The sequence below is a fragment of the Schistocerca gregaria genome, chromosome 5 (assembly GCF_023897955.1).
Source record: "Schistocerca gregaria isolate iqSchGreg1 chromosome 5, iqSchGreg1.2, whole genome shotgun sequence".
Taxonomy (NCBI): domain Eukaryota; kingdom Metazoa; phylum Arthropoda; class Insecta; order Orthoptera; family Acrididae; genus Schistocerca; species Schistocerca gregaria.
In genome coordinates this window covers 655,106,696-655,132,163 of record NC_064924.1, presented here as the reverse complement: position 1 = coordinate 655,132,163, position 25,468 = coordinate 655,106,696, and the positions used below count along the sequence as shown (strand labels likewise).

Genomic DNA, 25,468 nt, shown 5'->3' with positions numbered 1-25,468 from the left:
CGCAAATACAAACAGCGGTATTTGTAATCGGAGGTGTGAGATGCTTACATCTGTATTCTGCAAACCATTGCGAAGTGATGGCGGAGGGTACTTCCCACTGCATCACGCGATATCATTATTTCAGCACTATTCGTGTATGGAGCGCGGGAAGAAAGATTGCTGAAATGCTTGTGTGTTTATTTTTGTCTTTGAGGTCGCTAAGTGAGCGATCCGTGGGTGGTTGTGGTACCTTACTACATTATTATTGCTTCTTGAGACTATCTGTAAGAGGTAGACAATGAAAACAAGATAGATGGTAAAAAGTAAGTAAACTATTTATTATTTCAAAACTAAACGCCATAACTGTTGATACACTATGTGATCGAAAGTATCCGGACATCTGGCTGAAAATGACGTACAACTTCGTGGCACCCTCCATCGGTAATGCTGGAATTCAGTATGGCGTTGGCCCACCCTTACCCTTGACAACAGCTTCCACTCTCGCAGGCATACGTTCAATCATGTGCTGGAAGGTTTCTTGGAGATTGGCAGCCCATTCTTCACGGAGTGCTGCACTGAGGAGAGGTATCGATGTCGGTCGTTGGGGCCTGGTACGAAGTCTGCGTTCTAACAAAATCCCAAAACTGTTCTATAGGATTCAAGTCAGGAGTCTGTGCAGGCCAGTCCATTACAGGGATGTTACAGTCGTGTAACCACTCGGCCACAGGCCGTGCATTACGAACATGTGCTCGATCGTGTTGAAAGATACAATGGCCATCCCCGAATTGCTCTTCAACAGTGGGAAGCAAGAAGGTGCGTAAAACACCAATATAGGCCTGTGCTATAATAGTGGCACGCAAAACAACAAGGGGTGCAAGTCCCTTCCATGAAAAACACGACCACACCATAACACCACTGCCTCCGAATTTTACTGTTGCCATTACACATGCTGGCACATTACGTTCACCGGGCATTCGTCATACCCACACCCTGCCATCGGATTGCCACATTGTGTATCGTGATCCGTCGCTCCGCACAACGTTTTTCCACTGTTCAATCGTCCAATGTTTAACCTCCTTACAACAAGCGAGGCGTCGCTTGGCATTTACCGGCGCGATGTGTGGCTTATGAGAAGCCGCTCGGACGTGAAATCCAAGTTCTCTCACCTCCCGTCTAACTGTCATAGTACTTGCAGTGGATCATGATACAACTTGTAATTCCTGTGTGATTGGCTGGATAGATGTCTGTCCATTACACATTACGACCCTCTTCAACCGTCGGCGGTCTCTGTCAGTCAACAGACTATGTCGGCCTGTACACTTATGTGCTGTACGTGTCTCTTCACATTTCCACTTCACTATCACATCAGAAACAGTGGACCTAGGGATGTCTAGGAGCGTGGAAATCTCGAGTACAGACATATGACACAAATAACATTTAGTCACCTGACCACGTTCGAAGCTGGTGAGTTCCGCTGAGTGTTCCATTCAGCTCTCGCAAGATGTCTAAACACTACTGAGGTCGCCGGCCGGAGTGGCCGTGCGGTTCTAGGCGCTGCAGTCTGGAACCGCGAGACCGCTACGGTCGCAGGTTCGAATCCTGCCTCGGGCATGGACGTGTGTCATGTCCTTAGTTAGGTTTAACTAGTTCTAAGTTTTAGGGGACTAATGACCTCAGAAGTTGAGCCCCATAGTGCTCAGAGCCATTTGAACCATTTGATTTACCGAGGTCGCTGATATGGAGTACCTGGCAGTAGGTGGCACAATGCACCTAATATAAAAAACGTATGTTTCTGGGGGTGTCCACATTCTTTTGATCATATAGTGTACCTTTACCCTGAGACAAGACGGTCAATGCGTTCGTGGAAAAACGTTTGTGGTTGCCTACGGAATCATAACTGACAGGCGTGCACATCTTCTTCCAAAGCAAATCGACGACCACAGATTCCTTTCTTCAGGGTTCCATACATATGGTAATCGCATGGAGAGAGATCGGGACGGTATGGAGAATATTTGGGGCCCAAGGGCTTCCGAGGAAAACTTTTGCAGCGTTGTCGAAACAGCCTTGGTAACATGTAGGCGGGCATTATCCTACAACAGAATGATGCCGCCCCTTAACATTCCTCGGCGTATGTGTTTGATGGGCTCCAGTTTTTGCGAAGTTGCATTGTTGCTTTCTGAATACATAGTAGAATATGCGCCAAATGTAAATAAATCTGTAAAGTAAGGAGAAAGGGTCATCATTTGATATAGGGAATGTATTTTTGTGCTGTTCCGATAAAAAAAAATGTTCCAGAGAAGAGTTTATATACTGCTTTGTACAGTAAATTGGTGGTCGCCGTCATTTGTTTTGCACTATACAGGGTGGTCCATTGACCGTGACTGGGCCAAATATCTCACGAAATAAGCGTCAAACGAAAAAACTACAAAGAACGAAACTCGTCTAGCTTGAAGAGGGAAACCAGATGGCGCTATGGTTGCCCCGCTTGATGGCGCTGCCATGGGTCAAACGGATATGAACTGCGTTTGTTTTAAATAGGAGCCCCCATTTTTTATTACATATTCGTGTAGTCCGTAAAGAAATATGAATGTCTTAGTTGGACCACTTTTATCCGCTTTGTGATAGACGGTGCTGTAATAGTCACAAACATTTGGCTCACAATTTTAGACGAACAGTTGGTAACAGGTAGGTTTTTTAAATTAAAATACAGAACGTAGGTACGTTTGAACACTTTATTTCGGTTGTTCCAATGTGATACGTGTACCTTTGTGAACTTATCATTTCTGAGAACGCATGCTGTTACAGCGTGATTACCTGTAAATACCACATTAATGCAATAAATGCTCAAAATGAGGTCCGTCAACCTCAATGCATTTGGCAATACGTGTAACGACATTCCTCTCAACAACGAATAGTTGCATTGTCAATACGCTGAGGCATGTTGTCAGGCGTTGTCGGTGGACCACGATAGCAAATATCCTTCAACTTTCCCCACAGAAAGAAATCCGGGGACGTCAGATCCGGTGAACGTGCGGGCCATGATATGGGGCTTCGACGGCCAATCCACCTGTCATGAAATATGCTATTCAATACCGCGTCAACCGCACGCGAGCTATGTGCCGGACATTATCAAGTTGGAAGAACATCGCCATTCTGTTGTGCAGTGGAATATCTTGTAGTAACATCGGTAGAACATTACGTAGGAAATCAGCATGCATTGCAACATTTAGACTGCCATCGATAAAATGGGGGCCAATTATCCATCCTCCCATAATGCCGCACCATACATTAACCCGCCAAGGTCGCAGATGTTCCATGTGTCGCAGCCATCATGGGGTTTTCCGTTGCCCAGTAGTGCATATTATGCCGGTTTACGTGACCGCTGTTGGTGAATGACGCTTCGTCGCTAAATAGCACGCGTGCAAAAAATCTGTCATCGTCCCTTAATTTCTCTTGTGCTCAGTGGCAGAACTGTACACGACGTTCAAAGTCATCGCCATGCAATTCCTGGTGCATAGAAATACTGTACGGGTGCAATCGATGTTGATGTAGCATTCGCAACACCGACGTTTTTGAGATTCCCGATTCTCACGCAGTTTGTCTGCTACTGATGTGTGAATTAGCCGCGACAGCAGCTAAAACACCTCCTTGCGCATTATCACTTGTTTCAGGTCGTGGTTGACGTGTTTCACATGTGGCTGTGCCGGCCGGTGTGGCCGTGCGGTTCTAGGCGCGTCAGTCTGGAACCGCGCGACCGCTACGGTCGCAGGTTCGAATCCTGCCTCGGGCATGGATGTGTGTGATGTCCTTAGGTTAGTTAGGTTTAAGTAGTTCTAAGTCCAGGGGACTGATGACCTCAGATATTAAGTCCCATAGTGCTCAGAGCCACTTGAACATGTGGCTGAACACATCCTGTTTCCTTAAATAATGTAACTATCCGGCGAACGGTCCGAACACATAGAAGATGTCGTCCAGGATACCGAGCAGCATACATAGCACACGCCCGTTGCGCATTTTGATCACAATAGCCATACATCAACACGATATCGACCTTTTGCGCAATTGGTAAACGGCCCATTTTAACACGGGTAATGTATCACGAAGCAAATACCGTCCGCTCTGGCGGAACGTTACGTGATACCACGTACCTATACGTTCGTTTGTGACTATTACAGAGCCATCTATCACAAAGCGAAAAAGTGGTCGAACTAAAACATTCATATTTCTTTACCTACTACACGAATATGTAATAAAATGGAGGTTCACACTTTAAAAAAAAGAATAAAGAAAAGAAAGAAAAGAAAACGCAGATGATATCCTTTTGACCAATGGCAGCGCCATCTAGCGGGCCAACCTTAGCGACATCTGGTTTCTCCCTTCAAGCTAGACGAGTTTTGTTCTTTGTAGGTATTTCGTGAGATATTTGGCCCGATCACTATCAATGGTCCTTTCTGTATAAAAGCAGAAGCTGTAAGCGCTCTCTCTCTCTCTCTCTCTCTCTCTCTCTCTCTCTCTCTCTCTCTCGTTTGTTTTCGATGGCTGTTTCATAAAATGTTAAGTGTCGCTCTCGTATCTGTAACTTTTGGTTAAATAATTACGTTAATTTTATTAGAAAAGCCGTGTTTGAATTAAGAACCTGCTTTCCCGTTCCTTTAATGCCATATCTCAGTTTATTACGCTGCAGTTTAGAACGTTTTCAGGCTGCAGCGAAGGAGAGTTGACAACGGATTGTTTTGTGGCCACAGCCGAACGCTGCTAGTGTTCAATCGGCATTTACTTTATCGAACTTTTATTTCAGCGTCCCTGAGGTCTCTCTTACCGTACTTTTCTATCAGCATCCGGGCAAGGTAATTAGGCAAACTATGTAATTTTGAGATTAGTCACTGGCCTCAAAACAATCCGGTCGGTCAACGTTCTCGTCCCCCTGATGGGAATCTGAAACTGGATGACGCAATGAAACTTCATTACTAAGCAAGTAAAAATCTGCTATGCACCATTTTACCATTTCAGAAGCTCTGCCACCAGCAGACGTGATAAATAAAGCTGGTTGTTGTGGCCGAGCGGTTCTAGGCGCATCAGTCTGTAATCGCGCTGCTGCAACGGTCGCAGGTTTGAATCCTGCCTCGGGCATGGATGTGTGTGATGTCCATAGGTTGGTTAGGTTTAAATATTTCTAAGTCTAGTGGACTGATGACCTCAGAAGGTAAGTCCCATCGTGCTCAGGGCCTTTTGAACCTTTTTTTATAAATAAGTTTTATAATGCTATTCTTTACATATTAGTAATAGTATAAAGTGCACGTACGGTTGTGTGTTAACTGTAGGGCTATGTTCCAGAAAGTCAATGAGCAGCGGGCCCTTTCAATCTAAGTTAAATGTCGTTAACTCGTTATGACTTTCACGGAGAAGAAGTGCACGGTTTTGGACTTTACGATGGGGATTAATCCATGTGCTTCCATTGTTGGCTTTGACGGTTGCTGTCCGGCTCAGTATGATGATATCGTGTCTCACCTCCCGCGACAATACGAGACAGGTAACAATATTCTTCATGGTGATGCTGTTCCAGGTGCTATAGTGATGCCGACATTCTCTGCAACTTCTGCCCATTGTCAGACCATGGGAACCCACCGCGCGCAGATTTTCTGGAACTTCAGATGCTCTGTCACGATGGCGTGAGTGGTATCGACTGCTGCCCTACATAAGGCGAATGTCCTCCACCGTCCGCCGTCGGTCATTCCTGCCGGCAGCAGCCTCAGCAGAAGGGCTGATCATAAGATGCGCCTGCCCTACCTAACTGCTGACACCTGCCGCGCTGAGTGGCCGCACCGTTTGAGGTGCCATGTCAAGGATTGCGCCCCCCCCTTCCCCCTCCCCCCCCCCCGCCGGAGGTTCAAATCCTCCCTCGGGTGTGTGTGTGTGTGTGTGTGTGTGTGTGTGTGTGTGTGTGTGTGTGTGTGTGTGTACACACACTTGACACATTCCAGTGACATACAACCTTCTCGGAATCGTCCATCCCACGCAAATACTCGAGCCCTGTGTTCGCCATACTCCACAAACATTGGGGCACCAATTTCACTTCTTGACACTCGTTCCTCTATCAAAACCCGCGCTACATTTCGCTGTTCTTCTTTTCCGGCCTCCGTAATGAAGTCTGAATCATGCACGACTCGCTGGCCTCACTTCGAGCACGTCTAAGGCCCGTTGCACACTGGGACACTGGTGATGGTATACCAGTGACAGTCACCGGTAATTGTGACGAACACTCCTCTATCATGGGTGTCCGACACCGCAAGTATCGTCAACTGATTAGTTAGTGAGCACACTGGGCTCGCATTCGGGAGGATGACGGCTCAATCCCGCGTCCGGCCATCCTGATTTAGGTTTTCCGTGATTTCCCTAGATCGCTCTAAGCAAATGCCGGGATGGTTGCTTTGAAAGGGCACGGCCGACTTCCTTCCCCGTCTTTCCCTAATCCGATGAGACTGATGACCTCGCTGTTTAGTCTCTTCCCCCAAACAATCCAACTGATTAGTTTGTGAAATGGACTCGAGCGAGGAGGAGGAGAATGAAGACAAAACGTTCGTTACACTTACATCCACTGCTACGAGCTCGGCTGGAGAAAATATTATTTTACCCTCTTTATGTCGATCTGAGACAAGATGAGAAGAAGTTTTTTTAAGTATTTTCGAATGTCGAAAACTTCATTTGATAAACTGCTTGGAGAAGTGAAAGAAGAAATCAAAGGAATGGACAATAATATTTTAACTGTATTTTTCGGACCATAAGGAGCGCCTTAAGGCGATAAGACGCACACATAATTTTGTTATGAAAATTTTGAAATACAAGTATTATTCTTCATTCGCCCTGTAGGGGTGAGTTCATGGTTTCCACGCTCATCCATTTTGTTCCTTCTTGTCTCATTAAGACTGCGCAAAGACACACTTAATACTGCTAAATGCAAAAGAAAAGTGGTGAGGGATGCAAATGTGCTTGAAGGCTACTATCCTCCTAGCCTTTACAGGCGTAGCAGCTAAATTTCGCTAGTCTTTTATGGTCCGAAAAATAAGGTAGTCTATTAAATTTGAAAGACAACATATAACTTAACAATTTTGTTTTCTTTTTCCATCCCTGCCTTTCTCATTGAAATCAGGCACAAAAGTCGTTGCAATTTCTTACCAAGTATTCGTTTTGACCATTTTGTTGCTATAGTCATCGATTTTGACATCCAAAATAGCAGGACGACAATCTGCTTCACTTATAAAGTCTTCCGTGTTAATAAAATTTAAACTCATAGCCACAATGTTTACAGCATAATGGACATTGAATGTTTCGCGTCACTGTCTCAAAAATGACTGTCTGTCTGTTGGCAAATCTGCAGCGCTGTGTCTGTGATCTGTGCGAACACTCCGTTTCAAATTCATGCGGTGACTGCTGTGAACATAGCGTCGGTGTCCGTCACATGTGGTGGCGGCAAGTCACTGCTGGGTCACAGTGGCTCGGTGAGCTGGTGCTGTGTCCCGGTGTGAACGCTTCGGTTCAAACGAATGTATCCCTGCCGGTGACAGTTGTTGGTGACCATCACCAGTGTCCCAGTGTGAAACGGGCCTAGAAGATAACTTATACAGCAGTATAAGTTCGCGCAGTTCCTTCCTGATCCCACCTACCTGCGTTACCAACGACAGCGCCATGCTTGTTATATGGTCTGTCATTTTCATTTGACTGCCTCTTACACGGAGGCTATCACGGCATACCTGGTGTGTATGTTTATCCTTATCCGGCGCCTCCACCAAAATGTCGCGTAGAGGAAGGTGGAAGTAGATGAATGACGAACTTCACTGAACGAAGGTTTATTCAGCACTTGCACATACAAGAGAGCAGAGCGAACTGCCTCCGGCCAGAGCACATACTGTATACATGGTGAGTCGCGTAAGACGTAACACCCCCTTTATTCCGGGGGCGATTGCACGTATCGGCATGCGGCTTTAGGCGAATCATAGCGGACTATGGGGCACATACTTTGGTACTTGCACAATAATCACATCGTTTATATTGACCGAGATAATGAGGCCCGTACACGTTTTTTAAATGGGACGCTATAGTTTTTTTTAGCCATCATCCGAACGCTCTGGAAAAGACGCGTATAGTGCTGTAACGAATGTTGCTAATGTGATTCAAACTTTGCTTAAAAGAGGGTGGATGAGGGTTTGCCTACGTAGCGTAGGCCGCGCGTGTTGCATATACAGGGTGTTTCATAAATGACCGGTATATTTGAAACGGCAATACAAACTAAACGAGCAGCGATAGAAATACACCGTTTGTTGCAATATGCTTGGGACAACAGTACATTTTCAGGCAGACAAACTTTCGAAATTGCAGTAGTTACAATTGTCAACAACAGATGGCGCTGCGGTCTGGGAAACTCTATAGTACGATATTTTCCACATATCCACCATGCGTAGCAATAATATGGCGTAGTCTCTGAATGAAATTTCCCGAAACCTTTGACAACGTGTCTGGCGGAATGGCTTCACATGCAGATGAGATGTACTGCTTCAGCTGTTCAATTGTTTCTGGATTCTGGCGGTACACCTGGTCTTTCAAGTGTCCCCACAGAAAGAAGTCACAGGGGTTCATGTCTGGCGAATAGGGAGGCCAATCCACGCTGCCTCCTGAATGTTTCGTATCACACGATCATCGAAATATTCATTCAGGAAATTAAAGACGTCAGCCGTGCGATGTGGCCGGGCACCATCTTGCATAAACCACGAGGTGTTCGCAGTGTCGTCTAAGGCAGTTTGTACCGCCACAAATTCACGAAGAATGTCCAGATAGCGTGATGCAGTAATCGTTTAGGATCTGAAAAATGGACCAATGATTCCTTTGGAAGAAATGGCGGCCCAGACCAGTACTTTTTGAGGATGCAGGGACGATGGGACTGCAACATGGGGCTTTTCGGTTCCCCATATGCGCCAGTTCTTTTTATTGACGAAGCCGTCCAGGTAAAAATAAGCTTCGACAGTAAAATAAATGCTGCCCACATGCATATCGCCGTCATCAATCCTGTGCACTATATCCTTAGCGAATGTATCTCGTGCAGCAATGGTAGCGGCGCTGAGGGGTTGCCGCATTTGAATTTTGTATGGATAGAGGTGTAAACTCTGGCGCATGAGACGATACGTGGACGTTGGCGTCATTTGGACCGCAGCTGCAACACGGCGAACGGAAACCCGAGGCCGCTGTTGGATCACCTGCTGCACTAGCTGGGCGTTGCCCTCTGTGGTTGCCGTACGCGGTCGCCCTACCTTTCCAGCACGTTCATCCGTCACATTCCCAGTCCGTTGAAATTTTTCAAACAGATCCTTTATTGTATCGCTTTTCGGTCCTTTGGTTACATGAAACCTCCGTTGAAAACTTCGTCTCGTTGCAACAACACTGTGTTCTAGGCGGTGGAATTCCAACACCAGAGAAATCTTCTGTTCTAAGGAATAAACCATGTTGTCCACAGCACACTTGCACGTTGTGAACAGCACACGCTTACAGCAGAAAGACGACGTACAGAATGGCGCACCCACAGACTGCGTTGTCTTCTATATCTTTCACATCACTTGCAGCGCCATCTGTTGTTGAAAATTGTAACTACTGTAATTTCGAAAGTTTGTCCGCCTGAAAATGTACTGTTGTCCCAAGCATATTGCAACAAACGGTGTATTTCTATCGCTGCTCTTGTAGTTTGTATTGCCGTTTCAAATATACCGGTCAGTTTTGAAACACCCTGTAGCACGGCAACTCGGCCTGTGGGTCGCGCTAGGCGTGTTTACAGTCTGTAGCCGCTTCCGACCGCCTCGACCTTCAGTCGTACAATATTTTCCAGCGTCTCTTAAACGAAGTTTGAATCACAATAGCAACATGCGTTACATCACTATATGCGTCTTTTGCAGAACATCCGAATGATGGTAAAAAAAAGTATAGCGTCCCATATAAAAAAAAACGTGTACTTGCCTCATGCTTGTACCAAAGTATGTGCCTCATAGTCGGCTATGATTCGCCTAACACCGCTAGTCGATACGTGCAATCGCCCCCGGAATAATGGGGGTGTTACGTCTTACGCGACTCACCCTGTATATATAGCTACAGAACATTCCAGAACAACGATTCTTGCCATTTGTGGATACTTCTAGAATGTATTCGAACCGAATATAGAAATTAAATTGTTTCAGTTCAGGTGAGATTTGAACTCACGACCCACTATGCAACAATCCAGTATCATAACCACTATGCAACTGCGCTACTCGGCTTCTTCTTCAACTATGTTATCATGCATCTGACAGTTAAGTTTTCAGCAAGTCGGTAACGCGCTCCCGTGGCTCAAACCAACCTGTGACCATTTGTGCTGCCCTTCTTCGAATACGTTCAACATCCCCTGTTACTCCTATTTGATTCGGGTCCCACGTACTAGAGCAACAGTCTAGGACGAGTCAGCCGACAGCTGTGAACGCGGTCGCCTTTATAGACCGATTGCATTTCCCAGTATTCTACCAATGAACCGAAATCTGCCACCTGATTTACCTATGACTAAGTCCATGAGATCAGTGCATTTCACATCCGTAGAAGCTGTTACAACCAGATATTTCTATGAAATGAATAATTCCAATTTCGTTTCATTGACGTTATAGTCACAGGATACCAATATAACAGGTTATTGGTCGGTTGTCCACAGACAAACTTTTGCACGTTGAATAAAAATAGCTGCAGCTGTTGTATAACCTTTATCAAAGACACGGCCTGTTTCGTAATTTTAAATTGTATAGTTAGGTGCGGTCCGCAGCTCGTGGTTTTGCGGTAGCGTTCTCGCTTCTAGCGCACGGGGTCCTGGGCTCGATTCGCGGCGCGGTCAGGGATTTTTCATGTCTCGTGATGACTGAGTGTTCTTGTGTCGTCTTCACCACCACCATTCATCCCTATTACGGTCGGAGGAAGACAATGGCAAACCACCTCCCCTAGGACCTTGCCTAGTACTGCAGTGTGGGTCTCCCGCATCGTCCCCTACGCTCCTCGGAGTATGGGTCATCATCATCATCATCATCATCATCATCATCATCATCATCATCATCATCATCATCATCAGGTGCAAACCTGAATAAAAGAAAAGAAAGATGCCGTAAACAATATTACGCAAAGACCATATGCCAGCGATAAAAAATGTTCGGAAGACTGAATAATTAAGTGGTCAAGCCACTTTTACAACCCTATCACTATCCTTTTTTTCAAAATTTGGGAAATTTCGCAAAAAGCATTCGATTTCTCCCCCTTACCTCCTCTTCCTTGGCGCTTTTACTAGGGCGATTCCTCTTTTGAACGATTTTTAAACAATTTTAAAAATTGTAACAAAATTTTAAGATGTTTACATTCTAAAAGCTATGCTTATAAGCAGCCTAGAACAGGTTCTAGCTATTATCCCTACACCTATGAGTCACTCACTTGACAGTTGCTGTTTTTATTAATATGTTTATTTTTGCACACCCGGTTCCCAAGCATTTTCTTAAAGTTTATTGGTTGTTATTCATGCTTCCGGATGTGCTCATTCGCTGGGAGCCTATGTTTCGATATCCAGTCAGTCCCTGTATGGCAGTTGCGTTGCGTCCCGGCGCGGTTTCAGCTGAGCTAGAGCTACTGTTTACACATTGTCTTCCTCATTCCTGCCGCCCCCCCCCCCCCCCCCCCTCTTTCTGGTGCGTCTTATAATCTTTTCTCTCGTACCAATTGCTCGTAGGGCCCAGTATAAAAAAAAAAAAAAAAAAAAAAAAATCGTTCAAATGGCTCTGAGCACTATGCGACTTAACTTCTGAGGTCATCAGTCGCCTAGAACTTAGAACTAATTAAACCTAACTAACCTAAGGACGTCACACACATCCATGCCCGAGGCAGGATTCGAACCTGCGCCCGTAGCGGTCGCTCGGCTCCAGACTGTAGGGCCTAGAACCGAACGGGCACTCAAACCGGCCCCAGTTTCATGCTCCGTTTTTAATCCACGAGCATTGCTCTTTCGAAATTTCCCAAATTTTAAAGAAATGTTGGGATCGGGCAGTAGAAGTAATGTGACTGCTAACGCAAGTATTCAGTCTTCTGAAGACTTTTCATCACTGTCTTATGGTCTTTGTAAAATGCTGTTTACGATCTCTCTCTCCATTTTATTCAGATTTGCACCTAATTATGTAATTTAAAATAACGAAACTGGTCGTGCCTTTAATAAAGGATTTACAACAGCGACAGCGGTTAATCTTATCAAAATTTGGCAGGGATATTTGTGCATTTTTTTCAGACACTGCTTCATTATTCACAACTGCGCCATCTGCAAAAATGTCTGTTAATACCGTCTTTGGGTAATGGGCGATGCCGGCAGATTGTCAATGAAACGGCGCGCTGCAATCGCTGCATCTTATGAAAGTCACCGTCGATGACCAAAGCACAACAGCAGCACAGCAAGTCAGACTGATGACAATCTCACTTACCTCCTGAACGGCGGCGGGCGACATGGCCACGGTCTGCCATTCACCGCCTTGGGAGGACAGCTCAGCGACAAGGGCGCCACAGCATGGTCAGAGCCCCAGGCGAAAGCCGCATCGCGGGGCATGGCACGGCAAGCGACAGCACGACAGCCCGGAACCTGTGGACAGGGATCACGTCACCCTCTGGCTTAGAGGGTAAAATCTGATTTTCTCAGGGGTAAAAACGAAATGGGTTTGACTGTGTTTCAGTCGTGGAGCTACAGGTGTTTTTTTTTTTTAAAAAAAAGAGACGTTACTGATTACGAAAGTTATTAATAATTACTTTTTTTCAATCACTTGCTTTAATGCGTGACACTATGCGGTAGAGGGTACAGGCTCCTCATAACTTCACCAGGTACACACATACTTTTTGCTTTCTACATCGATGACTGTAAAACGACACATAGGGGCCTATACATAACAAATGCTAGATATAGGCCTGTGCTGAAAATGTCTCCTGCAAGTTGTAGATATTTCATGCAAGAGACCAGAAATTACTTCATTACTCACTTCTAAACAGGTAAATGAATTATTTGACAGCATGACATAACAGTAACTACATAAGGGCTACTATAATGACGTACACAGTATTAATGTTATCATCATCATCATCATCATCATCATCATCATCATCATCATTATTATTATTATGACCAGACACAAAGCATTAACACCCTGAAGTCTTTCAGTTTCTGTCAGCGTGGAAGTAAAGAGTCTCACTCAAGTGATTTAAAAACAGTATAGAGCACACATTTTAACTTGGTTGATTTGAAATGAGGTAAGTGGAGCAGCTGCCGCTAGAGAAAGAAGCAGTGCAGAGGAAGCGTGTTCTGTGACAAGTGTCTACCCACACTGTGCATAATTAGCTTTCTTATCCGAGAAGGATATGTAGTAGCAGTCGCGATGAACCAGGAACTGCTTCATTATTCATTGTAAAAAATGCCTCTCAGCACTATGGGACTTAACATGTGAGGTCATCAGTCCCCTAGAACTTAGAACTACTTACACCTAACCAACACAAGGACAGCACACACATCCACGCCCGAGGCAGGATTCGAACCTGCGACCGTAGCGGTGGCGCGGTTCCAGACTGAAGCGCCTAGAACAACTCGGCCACAACGGCCGGCACTCATTGTAAAAACACGCACAGAAGCGCCCGCGCTCTGAAAAGAAATGTGCCATTTAGAGTTATAGATGTGGAAGTAGATTTTTGATTACGATAACAGTTAAGATAAAAACACGGGACTGAATGGATTGGGAGCATAATTTATGATCTGTAGTGATTGAGAAACACTTAAATATAATAGAGCTTGTTAGACACAATAAGTACGAATCGTATCACTGAATCGCTAGTCGGTGGTTTAATAAAACACAAAAACTAACTACAATTCATCTTTCGTCATTTTAGAAATAATAGAGCTTAAAGAAAATTCTATTTCATTCTAAAGTTTATCTGGCGACTGAAGAGTGTGATGGGACGCAGGGAGGGAGAGAGGGGGGGGAGGTGTTTCTATTCAGTAAAAATATTTCATTTTTACCTTGCTTGTAGCGTTATATGTCAGCTTCATGGCGAAGCTCCCATCATCTCTCTAAGGTCATACTTATTGTGGTATACACATTTTAGTAAGACGCTACGCAAAAGTCGTAAAGTTTACAATAAAAAATAGGGGTCACTATGATCTTCCGTTTCGTGCATATTACATCATATATTGTTGCGTGTGAAATTTAGCTAACATATTGATTTTTGTTTAGACTCGGGAGGGGTTCTTTATCTGTCTCCGATCTAGAGGGTCTCTATCTGACACCGATATCGAGAATATGGATCCTATGCAGCATGCTTACTCCCGACCTAGCGCCCGCTTGAATGAAATATTCCCAACATCCCTCGTATCTCCTAAACCGATCGAGACATCGAAACGAGATTTTGGCGAATGATAGCACACAAGGAGGCGATTATTTTCGCAATTCGTAAACACACGGAACTTTCTTACCTATGGCAATATAGGAGTAATTACACTTCATTTTTAATGCTTTTCACTCCAGTGACTGTAACTTTTAAGAGTTATCGACAGCAAGTGAAACAAGAGTTTCCTAGTACGAAAATAAACACGAAATTTCTTCTCTTATGTTACTGCAAACCGACACTATGAGGTTTTTCGTAAGCTATTGAGCAGTCTGATTGCCAATTCCTTTTATAATGAGGCACTCAGTTTAAGAATTCTGTCGCAATATTGTTGTGAGATGAGTTTGTGCAAGTTACACTGCAAAGGACGTACAGTTAAACATGTCAACAAGAGAAATGTGACAGTTACTCATAAATGACGATGCTTCTTCAAATGAGAAAAAGTTAACAGTTCACAAAAAAATAAATTGCCAGTTGTGTTGGAATTTTGGTATAATCCCCGTAACCCATCGTATTTTTAACACTGTACGGCTGCTCTTGATCTGAGCAGTATTAAAATAATGACGAGCGTTCGCTTCAGTCGGGATGATAGGCACATGCCAGATTCCGGTTACTGACCTACGGCTTGCCAAATTGACAATGTGTGATTCCCGAATAAAATAGTTGTTATTGAGAAAAATAAACAATTGATCGGTCACACCACACAATGGTTACAGTATTGTCAGCAACGGAGAATAAAGCGCGCAACAGGAGTGCGGAAGCTAGCCATGTGTGCTGGAATTCGAAAAATATTGTCATGAAAGTAGATCAGTACAGTGAGAACATTAGTGATTCTGAACAGAAACCGTGACGTGGACATATGCCCTATTCCGAATGGTTTCCGAGATAAAACCATTTTAATGTGCCGGCCGCTGTGGCCGCGTGGATCTATGCGCTTCTGTCCCGAACCACGCTGCTGCTACGGTCGCAGGTTCGAATCCTGCCTCGGGCAAGGATGTGTGTGATATCCGTAGGTTAGTTAGGTTTAAGTAGTTCTAAGTCTATGGGACTGATGACCTCAGAAGTTAATTCCCATACTCCTTAGAGCCATCTGAGCCATTTTTTATTTATTTTCCGTATTATTCATTGTCATTGTTTACAACGTACCGCAGTAGTATAGAGGACATTTTGATACAGGACTCCAGTGGTCTATCAAGTCGGAAAACTACCTCAATCTGGCCTACAAAAAGTACCTCAGCTACAGCGCACGAGCGTCGCGCGAAATTTTCAATATTCTCGCATTCTCTTCGCGCCAACTGTTAGTCCTACACGAAAAATAGATAGGACCTTTTTTTGTAGAAAATTCAATTTAGTTTAATGTATACTTTTTCGTTAGAGTGTGCTGTTTTCGAGTTTTTAAAGAAGAACGTACAATAGTGATATTAAATGTGTTCTATCTCGGAAACCATTCGTAATAGGGCATATGTCAATATGAAGTTTTCTGTTCAGAATCACTAAAACTATCGCGTCTTCAAGCATGTACCTTTGCTCCTGATTCACCCTGTATAGCTAATCACCACACTGTTCCAGGATATTCCTACTTTCGTAATAAGATCGACCATTTATTACTTTGTGTAGCCTGTTGTATAACTAATTTAATAACGCTGATAATGTGCGTTGAAATTACGGCGAGCCAATTAAAACACTGCTTTTCAACTGTTTCTAGCTTGCAGTAAAATGTGTTGTCCACATGTAGATAGTATAATGTCTCTTATTACATACATATCCAAGTAACGACAGTGAAAATTATGTACTTCATTCGTTGGACACATTTTACCAGATGCACAAAGGGATCGTATCTGTGGAAATTACGCTTTTCGACTTTTTGCAACAGATCGTAGAGATACGTCAGCATAACAGGCAGCAAATAGATAACCTTGTTTTACTTTCCTGCCTTGCTTCTGAATCACGTGATTTTATGACATTCCTTACTTCCTTATTCACTACCTCCACGATGAATCGTCTCTCTCTTCTTACGATCAAAAACATTGTGGAGGCACAATATATAAACCCAGTGGTTAATAGCTCACAAATTGTTGAACTGTGTATTGTTCTTGAAAAAACAATAAACAACACAAAAGAATTGTATAGATATATGTAACTGAAAACTATTATATACTAACGAAAAGAGATGGAGCGCTAAAACAATACTCAGTGATAATAAAAATCAGTATACAGAAAGGCCGTTTTTTCGGATGGACAATACTTAGACGAGTGAACATACGGCAGGACTGCCTTCCCGCTTTACGCCTCACCCACCCCACAGTACTCGCGTGGCAAAGCTAGGCGCGAATTGAGACACGTATAACGAGTGTGGAGTGGCTCTGCGCAGTGCGCTTTTTTTGTAACTTCACAGGTTCAAATGTGATCGTGTAAATTGCGACACCCGCCTGCGCCAGGTTGCGCAGCGTTGAGATTGTGGCACAGTTTCTAGCGCCGCGCACCACGCGAGTACTGGGGAAGGGGTGAGGCGGGAAACGGGTAGGCAGTTCTGCCACGTGCTCACTTCGGCATGGCGGAAGTATTGCCCATCCGAAAAATCAGCCTTACGGTATACAGAATTCTGTTGTCACTGAGTAGCGTTTCGTTTTCCGCCGTTTAAGCGCACCATATTTTCCCGTTAGTAAATTATTTTCAGCTTCATACATCTGTATACTTTTTTGTTTTATTTATTCTTTTGTTAAGAACAATGCACAGCTCAATAAATGGTGAGCCATTAGCCACTGGAAGTATACCTTCTGCCTTTACAATGTTTCCAGATCTTAAGAAAGGACAGACGATTCTTGCTGAGGGTCAATATACGGAAGTATAGGATATTATAAAATCATGTGATCTAGAAGCAAGGCAGGAAAGTATAAAAAGGTTATGTACTCGCTGCCTGTTATGCTGACGTATCTCCACGATCTGTTACAAAAGGTCGAAAAGGCCTAGTTTCCACGGGTATAGCCCCTTTGTGCTCCTGGTAAAGTGTCCGAAATATGAACTACGTAAGTTTCACTATCATTGTTTGGATATGGATAGAAAAAGAGACATTATCCTACGTACATGTGGACATCACATTTCCACTGCAAGCTAGAAACAGTCGAGAAGCCCTATCGAACAACGGCGTTTTAATCAGCTCGTCGTGACGATAAAAAGCGTTTCAGTGGTTCCATATGCACTATCAGCATTGATAAACTAATTATACAACAGACTATACAAATGAAGTAGCGGTCAGTATTATTAAGAAAGTATGAATATCCTGAAACTGTGTACTTATCTGATATATTTAATTTATTGAAATGTGTTGCTGACAAATGCAGATCTACTTTCATGACAATGTTTTTTCGAAAAACTGAACTCTTCCTCTCACAAAGCACACTTGGCTGGCTTCCGCATTCCTGTTGCGCGCATTATTCTCCGTTGCTGACAATTGACTGACCATTGTGTTGTGCGACAAAACAATTGTTTATTTTTCTCAATAACAGCTATTTTATTCGAAAATCACACAATGTCAGTTTGGCAAGCCATAGGCAAGTAACCGGCATCTGGCATTTGCCTATGATTCCGCCTGAGGGAACGCTCTTCATAATTTTAATACTGCTCAGATCAAGAAAAGGAATAAAGTCCTTTGTAAGTTTCAATTCCAGCATTTCAATGTTACAAAAATACGACGGGTTACGGGGATTCAACCAAAATTCCAACACAACTGGAAAATTATTTTTGTGTGAATTGTTAACTTTTTCTCATTTGAAGAAGCATCGTCATTTATGAGTAACGGCCACGTTTCTCTTGTTGACAGGTTTAACTAAAAGTCCTTTGCAAAACACAGTGTAATTTGCACAAACTCATCTCACACCAGCTATTGCGACAAAATTCTTAAATATAGTGCCTCATTAAACAAGTAATTGGCAATCTGAGAGCTCAATAGCTTACGAAAAACCTCGTACTGTTTGTTTGTGGTAACATAAGAGAAGAAATTTCATATTTATTTTCGTACTAGGAAACTCTTTCTTCACTTGTTGTCAATAACTCTTAAAAAATTAGTCGCCGGCCAGAATGACCGAGCGGTTCTAGGCGCTACAGTCTGGAACCGCGCGACCGCTACGGTCGCAGGTTCGAATCCTGCCTCGGGCATGGATGTGTGTGATGTCCTTAGGTTAGTTAGGTCTAAGTAGTTCTAAGTTCTAGAGGGCTGATGACCTCAGTAGTTAAGTCCCATAGTGCTCAGAGACATTTGAACCATATTTTTTTTTAAAAATTAGTCACTGGAGTTACAAAGATAAAAAAAGGAAGTATAATTACTCATATATTGCAATAGATAAAAAATTCTGTGTGTTTACGAATCGGCAAAATAATCTCCTCCTTGTGTGTTATGATTCTCCAGAATCTGGGTTTGATGTCTCGAACGGTTTAGGAGATACGAAGGATGTTATAAATATTTCATTCCCGTGGGCGTGAGATCGGGACTGAGCACGCTACATATTATCCATTTCCTCGAGATCGGAGACAGATAGAGATCCTATCCCAGATCTAAAGAAAAATTCCACATGTTAGCTAAATTCCATACACTGCTACAAGAGGTGTATTACGCACCAAACGCAAAATCATTTCCCGCAATGTCCGTTGTGCTGGCACCTACTACCAGGTACTCCATATCAGCGACCTCAATAGTCATTATCTATCGTGAGAGAGCAGAATGGACCGCTCCGCGGAACTAACGGACTTCTAACGTGGTCGGGTGATTGGGTGTCACTTGTGTCATACGTCTGTACAGTAGATTTCCGTACTCCTAAAAATCCATAGGTCGACTGTTCCCGATGTGATAGTGAAGTGGAAACGTTAAGGGACACGTGTGACCGCCGACAGTTGAAGGGGGGCATACCGTCTAATAGGCAGACATCTATCCAGCCAATCACACAGGAATTACAAGTTGTATCAGGATCCAGTGCAAGTACTATGACAGTTAGGCGAGAGGTGAGAAAACTTTTATTTCATGGTCGAGCGGCTGCTCATAAGCCACACATCACTCCGGTAAATGCCAAACGACGCCTCGCTTGGTGTAAGTAGCGTAAACATTGGACGATTGAACAGTGGGAAAACGTTGTGTGGAGTGACGTATCACGGTACACAGAGTGGCGATCGGATGGCAGGGTGTGGGTATGGCGAATGCCCGGTGAACGTCATCTGCCAGCGTGTGTAGTGGCAACAGTAAAATTCGGAGGCGGTGGTGTTATGGTGTGGTCGTGTTTTTCATGGAAGGTGCTTGATTATGCGTGGCAATATCACAGCACAGGTCTAGATTGATGTTTTAAGCACGTTCTTGCTTCCCACAGTTGAAGAGCAATTCGGGGATGGCGATTGAATCTTTCAACATGATCGAGCACCTGTTCATAATGCACGGCCTGTGGCGAGTGGTTACACGACGATAACATCCCTGTAATGGACTGGGCTGCACAGCGTCCTGACCTGAATCCTACAGAACACCTTTGGGATGTTTTGGACGCCGACTTCGTGCCAGGCCTCACCTACCGACATCGATACCTCTCCTCAGTACAGCACTCCGTGAAGAATGAGCTGCCATTCACCAAAAAACCTTCCAGCACCTGACTGAACGTATGCCTGCGATAGTGGAAGCTGTCATCAAGGGTAATGGTAGGCCAACGCCATATTGAATTGCAGCATTACGCCACGAAGTTTTAAGTCTTTTTTAGCCAGGTGTCACGTTACTTTTGATCAAACGCACGGTGCACGCTTTGATTCCGTTTCGTGGGCGAAGAATCTGGCAATTGTTTCAACAGGTCACCATTGTTTCATAACCGTCTGTATGTTGATAGAAAACTGACTTCTACAATATTACTGTTACAGGTCCAGTAAGAGATCTTCGAGAATTCCCGCCGATGTCCGATGTTCAAAAATAATTTCTTAAAGAAAAAAGCGTAAGGAATAAAAGTACATCATCAAAGTTAGCATTACTTTCTATTTTACCTGAGAAAGCCACAATTACCACCTACTCCCCACGCGTTTCGTTCAGGGAGTACTCCTCCCGTAGCAGGTGTCAGTGTAACGTAGTACAAGGACACACCCTTCGGCAACTGTGTAAATAATTAGATTTGCAATTTTCTCTGACAGTTAACAAAGGCAAGCAGAGTGCATTACAGTTATTCGTGTTTTGTCAGGCTTGATGGGGCATATGAAACGGTCGTGAACAGCGTCATATGCTAAGTGACCATTTGAACTACAAGATTATGCCACGTACTCCTGTGAGACAGTGCTATCAGCACCTGAGAGAGTTTGAATGAGGCCTCATAGTGGGTCTCCATTTTGCCTGCTGGATATCCGGGTTTGTATGGCATTCGGATGTGACAGTGGACCGATATTGGACAGCATTGGAACGTACGGGCCACCAACCACATATTAACTCCTTCAGATCCGAGAATAAGCAAAGGACTCCCTGCGACATTCTGTGTTATTCTGCACAACTGCTCTGAGATTAGCAGGAGCCTGACTAGGAATTATTGTCCCTTGTGTAGGCTGCCGTTATCACCACTAACAACACAAATGGCTGCGTTTGGAGTTGTGCCGGCCAAGGACGCCTACACACAGGGGAAAGCGGGGGCTACGGCTCTCAGGGAAAAGAAAATGTATAGTCAGGTTTTTTTTCAGAAAAACGATTTAAAAATTGATACTATTCAGGTTTTATTAACAGGGTCGTAACTTGAAGTTTTTTATGGCCATTTACAAGCCGCCTTTCGTCTTCCAAAATATGAAAAATACTCCATCGCCCTTTCCCCCAACAAGGCATCATACGGGCGCCCTTGTTCACAGCAGACCACTTAACGGGCATTTCTACAGCCAGAATAACAAAACAAAAGGCGATCACTCTCCGCGCTCTCAAAGCAAAGTTCACGAAGTGAATGTGAATACATAAAATATGCAAACGAGACGAGTTTGTGCGTTAGAACAGTGCGGTGTGTTAAGATTCGAACGCTTGTATACCGAAGAACGCGTGGAAGTAATATGTGAACCAAAAAGGCGTGAATACTAAAAGTGATTTTAAACACGAGAACCGCTTATGATTTCATTAAATCGATTGGTAAACAACATGGCGTTTCTTACAGTAACCGCTGAAACTGTTTATTCAAAGTGAAAAACATCCAGTCCAGTTAAGACTTTATACTTTTGTACCATATCAAATAACTCCCATATTACTTGTGAAACTACAACTGCGGAAGACATGCATAAAAAAAGACTGCATTGATAATATTTATTTCCTTTCGGTGCAACATACGAGAAGGGAAAGCGTTTGCAAACTGAATAACAATAGATATATTACATCTTCTCTTACATTTGTTCATACTCTCTGATTGCAACAAGGGACAGAGCTGCTATTGGCTTACAAAGCTATCGATATTACGGCGGCTGTGGGTTTCGGACTTCGCTGCCGGAACAGCCTGTGTCGAGACTGTTGGCGAGGCGTGTGAGCTGAGGGGGCCAGGTCAGCTACGGGTACTGCCATTGGAGCGTCTCTCCCGCCTGGCAGCCAATCACGTAACTATCACTTACTGAGCTGACGTAGGTAGCGATCGGGCCTATACAGGGAACTTGAGCATGCCTACAGGTTCGTGTCGTCTGCAGCGTTCGCCGTGTCGAAGTTGCATTCCATAGATAATGAAGGTCCCCCCCTGCCCTTGCTCAGTCATAACTTTTGTTCTTTTCTCTATGTATATGGGCCTAGTTAGGACATTTTGTAATTTTGGACTTTAATAAAACTGCAGCATTACTGGAAATATTACTTTAATGAATTATATTGACGAGAAATACTGCACAACACAAATTAAATTAGCCCTATCACTGTAGTAATTAATTTATACTTCCGAAAAAATTGTTAAGTCTACAGGACGGTGAGTGGGATGCGGGTGGAATGGAAGGGTGGATTGTCAAGAGCGATTCAAAGTCATACCTTCATGGAAAATTCTGCTTTTATTAGTCTATAGTTTAGAGTTTACGCCAGGACTCTGCAGGATTGATGCGCTAATACATATACCAGTTGGAAAGGCGACAGGTCAGGGCGACCAAAAGTTAAAACATACTACAAAATTTATTACAGAGTGAATACCGAATGATGCAGAAAAGGGCAGACGAGAGTTACAAGAAAGACAAGATCAAATGCGTCAAGTCATCTGCTCTGGAGTAGAGCTAAAATACAAGAGAGCGTAATTCGTAAGCGGTAAACTCCCACGCCTCCTGATGGTATGTAAAATAATGCTGGACTCTGCTGCATTTTAAGCAACGTTTCCCCAGCTGCGGGAATCTCCTGCAAAGTGCTGCGCGAAATGCGTGCGGGACCACGCGCCGGCCCCGGATCTACGTTATTTCCGAATTGGGGCAAAAACTTGATAGAGACCCCGCCCTCCTCCACACACTCGACCGTTTGAGACAAGAATCGAAAATTTTTAAATAAAACGGATTTTTCACAAGTGTGTTCATTTTGTCGCGCACATCTTTGTGAAGATATGTATAAAACATATATGTCTGAGGAAATGGAAGACATGTTATTTGGCCTTAAGTGTGCCAAAGTGCAGTGCCACTCTTCTTTACACAGAATTCTTCTACCGCACGTAACTGTATTTCGCTCTGTGGTATTCAAGTGAAACGTCCCCTTAGAAAAATTATACACGACTGTGCTTAAACTGACACACAATAGTTTTTAGCGCAACGCAATCTGACTTTCAATAATCCCTACAAGAGAATGCCCCTGACTAACATTAACCTATGTGTTTCCCAAATCACTTACCTCACAAAAATCTTCGTTACTCGAACTACTGCAATACAGCAAGCGCCACTACTGCCAGCTAACTAAAAGATTCAAACTACGGAAGTCACTAACGACTGATAGGCACAGTTAGCAAATGAAAGATTTTAATAGAGAACAAACAATGTATTTAACTCACTAGTCATAATATATATATCAGTTCATGACACCAGTTCTTACAAATTTCAAAACTCCGCCATCTCTCTCCCCACGTCCACCACTGCTGGCGGCTCACCTCCAACTGCGCAACGCTACGCGCTGTTAGTATCCAGCTGCCACTGCCCAACACTACAATGGCAGACAACAATGCAAACCAGCCACAGACTGCACACGGCACAGCCAGTGATTTTTCATACAGAGCGCTACGTGGCGTTACCAATAAGAAAACGTAAACAGCCTAGATATTGTGTAATGGAAGCCATCAAGCTCATATTCAAGACAGTGGAAATTAAAATGTCCTATGGCCCTCTCCTGCTCCCAGTCGGCTGGTTTGACATCCTACGCCCTCTCCCCTCCCCCTTACAGAAAACTCACAATTGCTACTGGGTGGGATTAGACCGGCAGAATAAGAACTCTTCAGAAAACTTCCACTCTTTATTGCCTACTGGCTAATAACTTTCTTTGATATATACCATAAAATTAAATATAACAAACACAGAACCAGTGAAGACAAGAGACAAGCAAGACAGTACACATTTCTTCAATCCAAAGGTCCCAGCATTTTTCTCTCTCTAATCTTGCTACAGATTTACACGGCGTGCTTTCCTTTCTGCGAGTGAATCTGTTAAATCACCAAAGTTCGTCAAACGTTTTGCTACATTAAAAATCCATATGTTGCTGTCTAAAACTGAAAACGCTGTTAATACGAATAGTAGCCAAGACTGGTGTGGTTTCTCGATCTGATTACGTCTATTTTATCACTGCCTGCTATATAAAACGAAATAGGCTTTTCTAATATTGCACCAATTGTAGCACGCGTCAAATAAGCGAGACTGTTTTGGCACAAATGTTCGTTTTTATATACCTCATTTACATAAGTAATACGACAGATTTTAATTATCGAAGTACCAATATCAAATGCCTATTAGGCCTAATAGGAACAAAAAGTTTTATGTTAGAAAATAGTTTCGCATTGCGTTCATATGCTCCAGTTTCTCAAGCATTAGATCGAAAAATAGTAGCTGTACGAATTTTTTATAGGTATTTGGAATCGTTATATTCTTCCATATAATTTGTGTGATATCCCCGTTTCTTCTCCTTCCTCGGTCTAAAAAACATACTTGTCATCAATTCTATAACTATTCCTGCCATTGTCAAAACGTATCCTCCGGCTAACTTCACTAACCCAGTCAGAATCATCGGTTCATTTACCCCGCGTTTATTCTCCGGCTAGGCGTTATTACGTTTTCGTACAACGCGTTTTCGGCGCTTTTCCGAGAATAGAACTTGAAGCGGCTGCTAACCGGGGACTGTACAACTGGCTCTTAGTAGTGTAGCGATATGGCAAAGACTTTCTCAAAATTTCATTCTCTTGCATATACCGAGAAGATTATATGCACAACTGTTTTTCTGGGGGAACGCTGGGGGATGCGTACCCCTAAACTTTTTCGGCGACAAAGTAATTTTTTTTTCGATGTTAAGAACTTAGACTGCCAACGATTTATTTCACTGATGTAAATTTTTTATTTCATTTTTTCGTGTTTGTAATTGTAATACGAATGATACTAGTGCAGTTTTTGGTGGGAAAATCGTTGTCATTGACTGTTTAAAGCATTTCGAAGCTGCGACAACCGTTCTCAACAACTGAATCGCTGGCAGCCACTTCGACAAGCATGTAGTGCCCTCGCCGGCTAAAAGTGAGCGATGGTAGTGCTAAACGGATATACGTACGCTCAAATCGCATGCTTCATTTGAGGTGATGTAAACTGAAGTGTTCGATACCACATTCTCTTGTATGTGTGTTTCTCGGTATCGCCTGCTTCATTTGAGCAAAGTCAATTGAAGAGTCCAACAGCAATTTTTTTTTTAGCTCGACATGTTGATGACGTCATGCCTAAGAGCAGACGGGCGGTATCCCATGCTTCAGTTATCACTAATTTTCGCTGCATTATAACCGACGTCGGAATACCCACAAAATTGTTTTAGAAAAAAAAGCACTGATTATATGTAATCTTTCTTACGTGTTATTGCAGTCTGAATCCATGGATTCCG

General features: G+C 43.6%; 1 protein-coding gene across 1 annotated transcript in view; it reads right to left on the bottom strand.

Moving 5' to 3' along the window:
- Positions 1 to 25,468, bottom strand: part of LOC126273433 (uncharacterized) — a 163,180-nt gene that overhangs the window by 82,963 nt on the left and 54,749 nt on the right. Inside the window, exon 3 of the mRNA XM_049976987.1 lies at positions 12,486 to 12,640. Within this exon, the coding sequence (XP_049832944.1) occupies positions 12,486 to 12,509 (24 nt within the window). The 5' untranslated portion in view covers positions 12,510 to 12,640. The remainder of the gene's footprint in view (positions 1 to 12,485; positions 12,641 to 25,468) is intronic.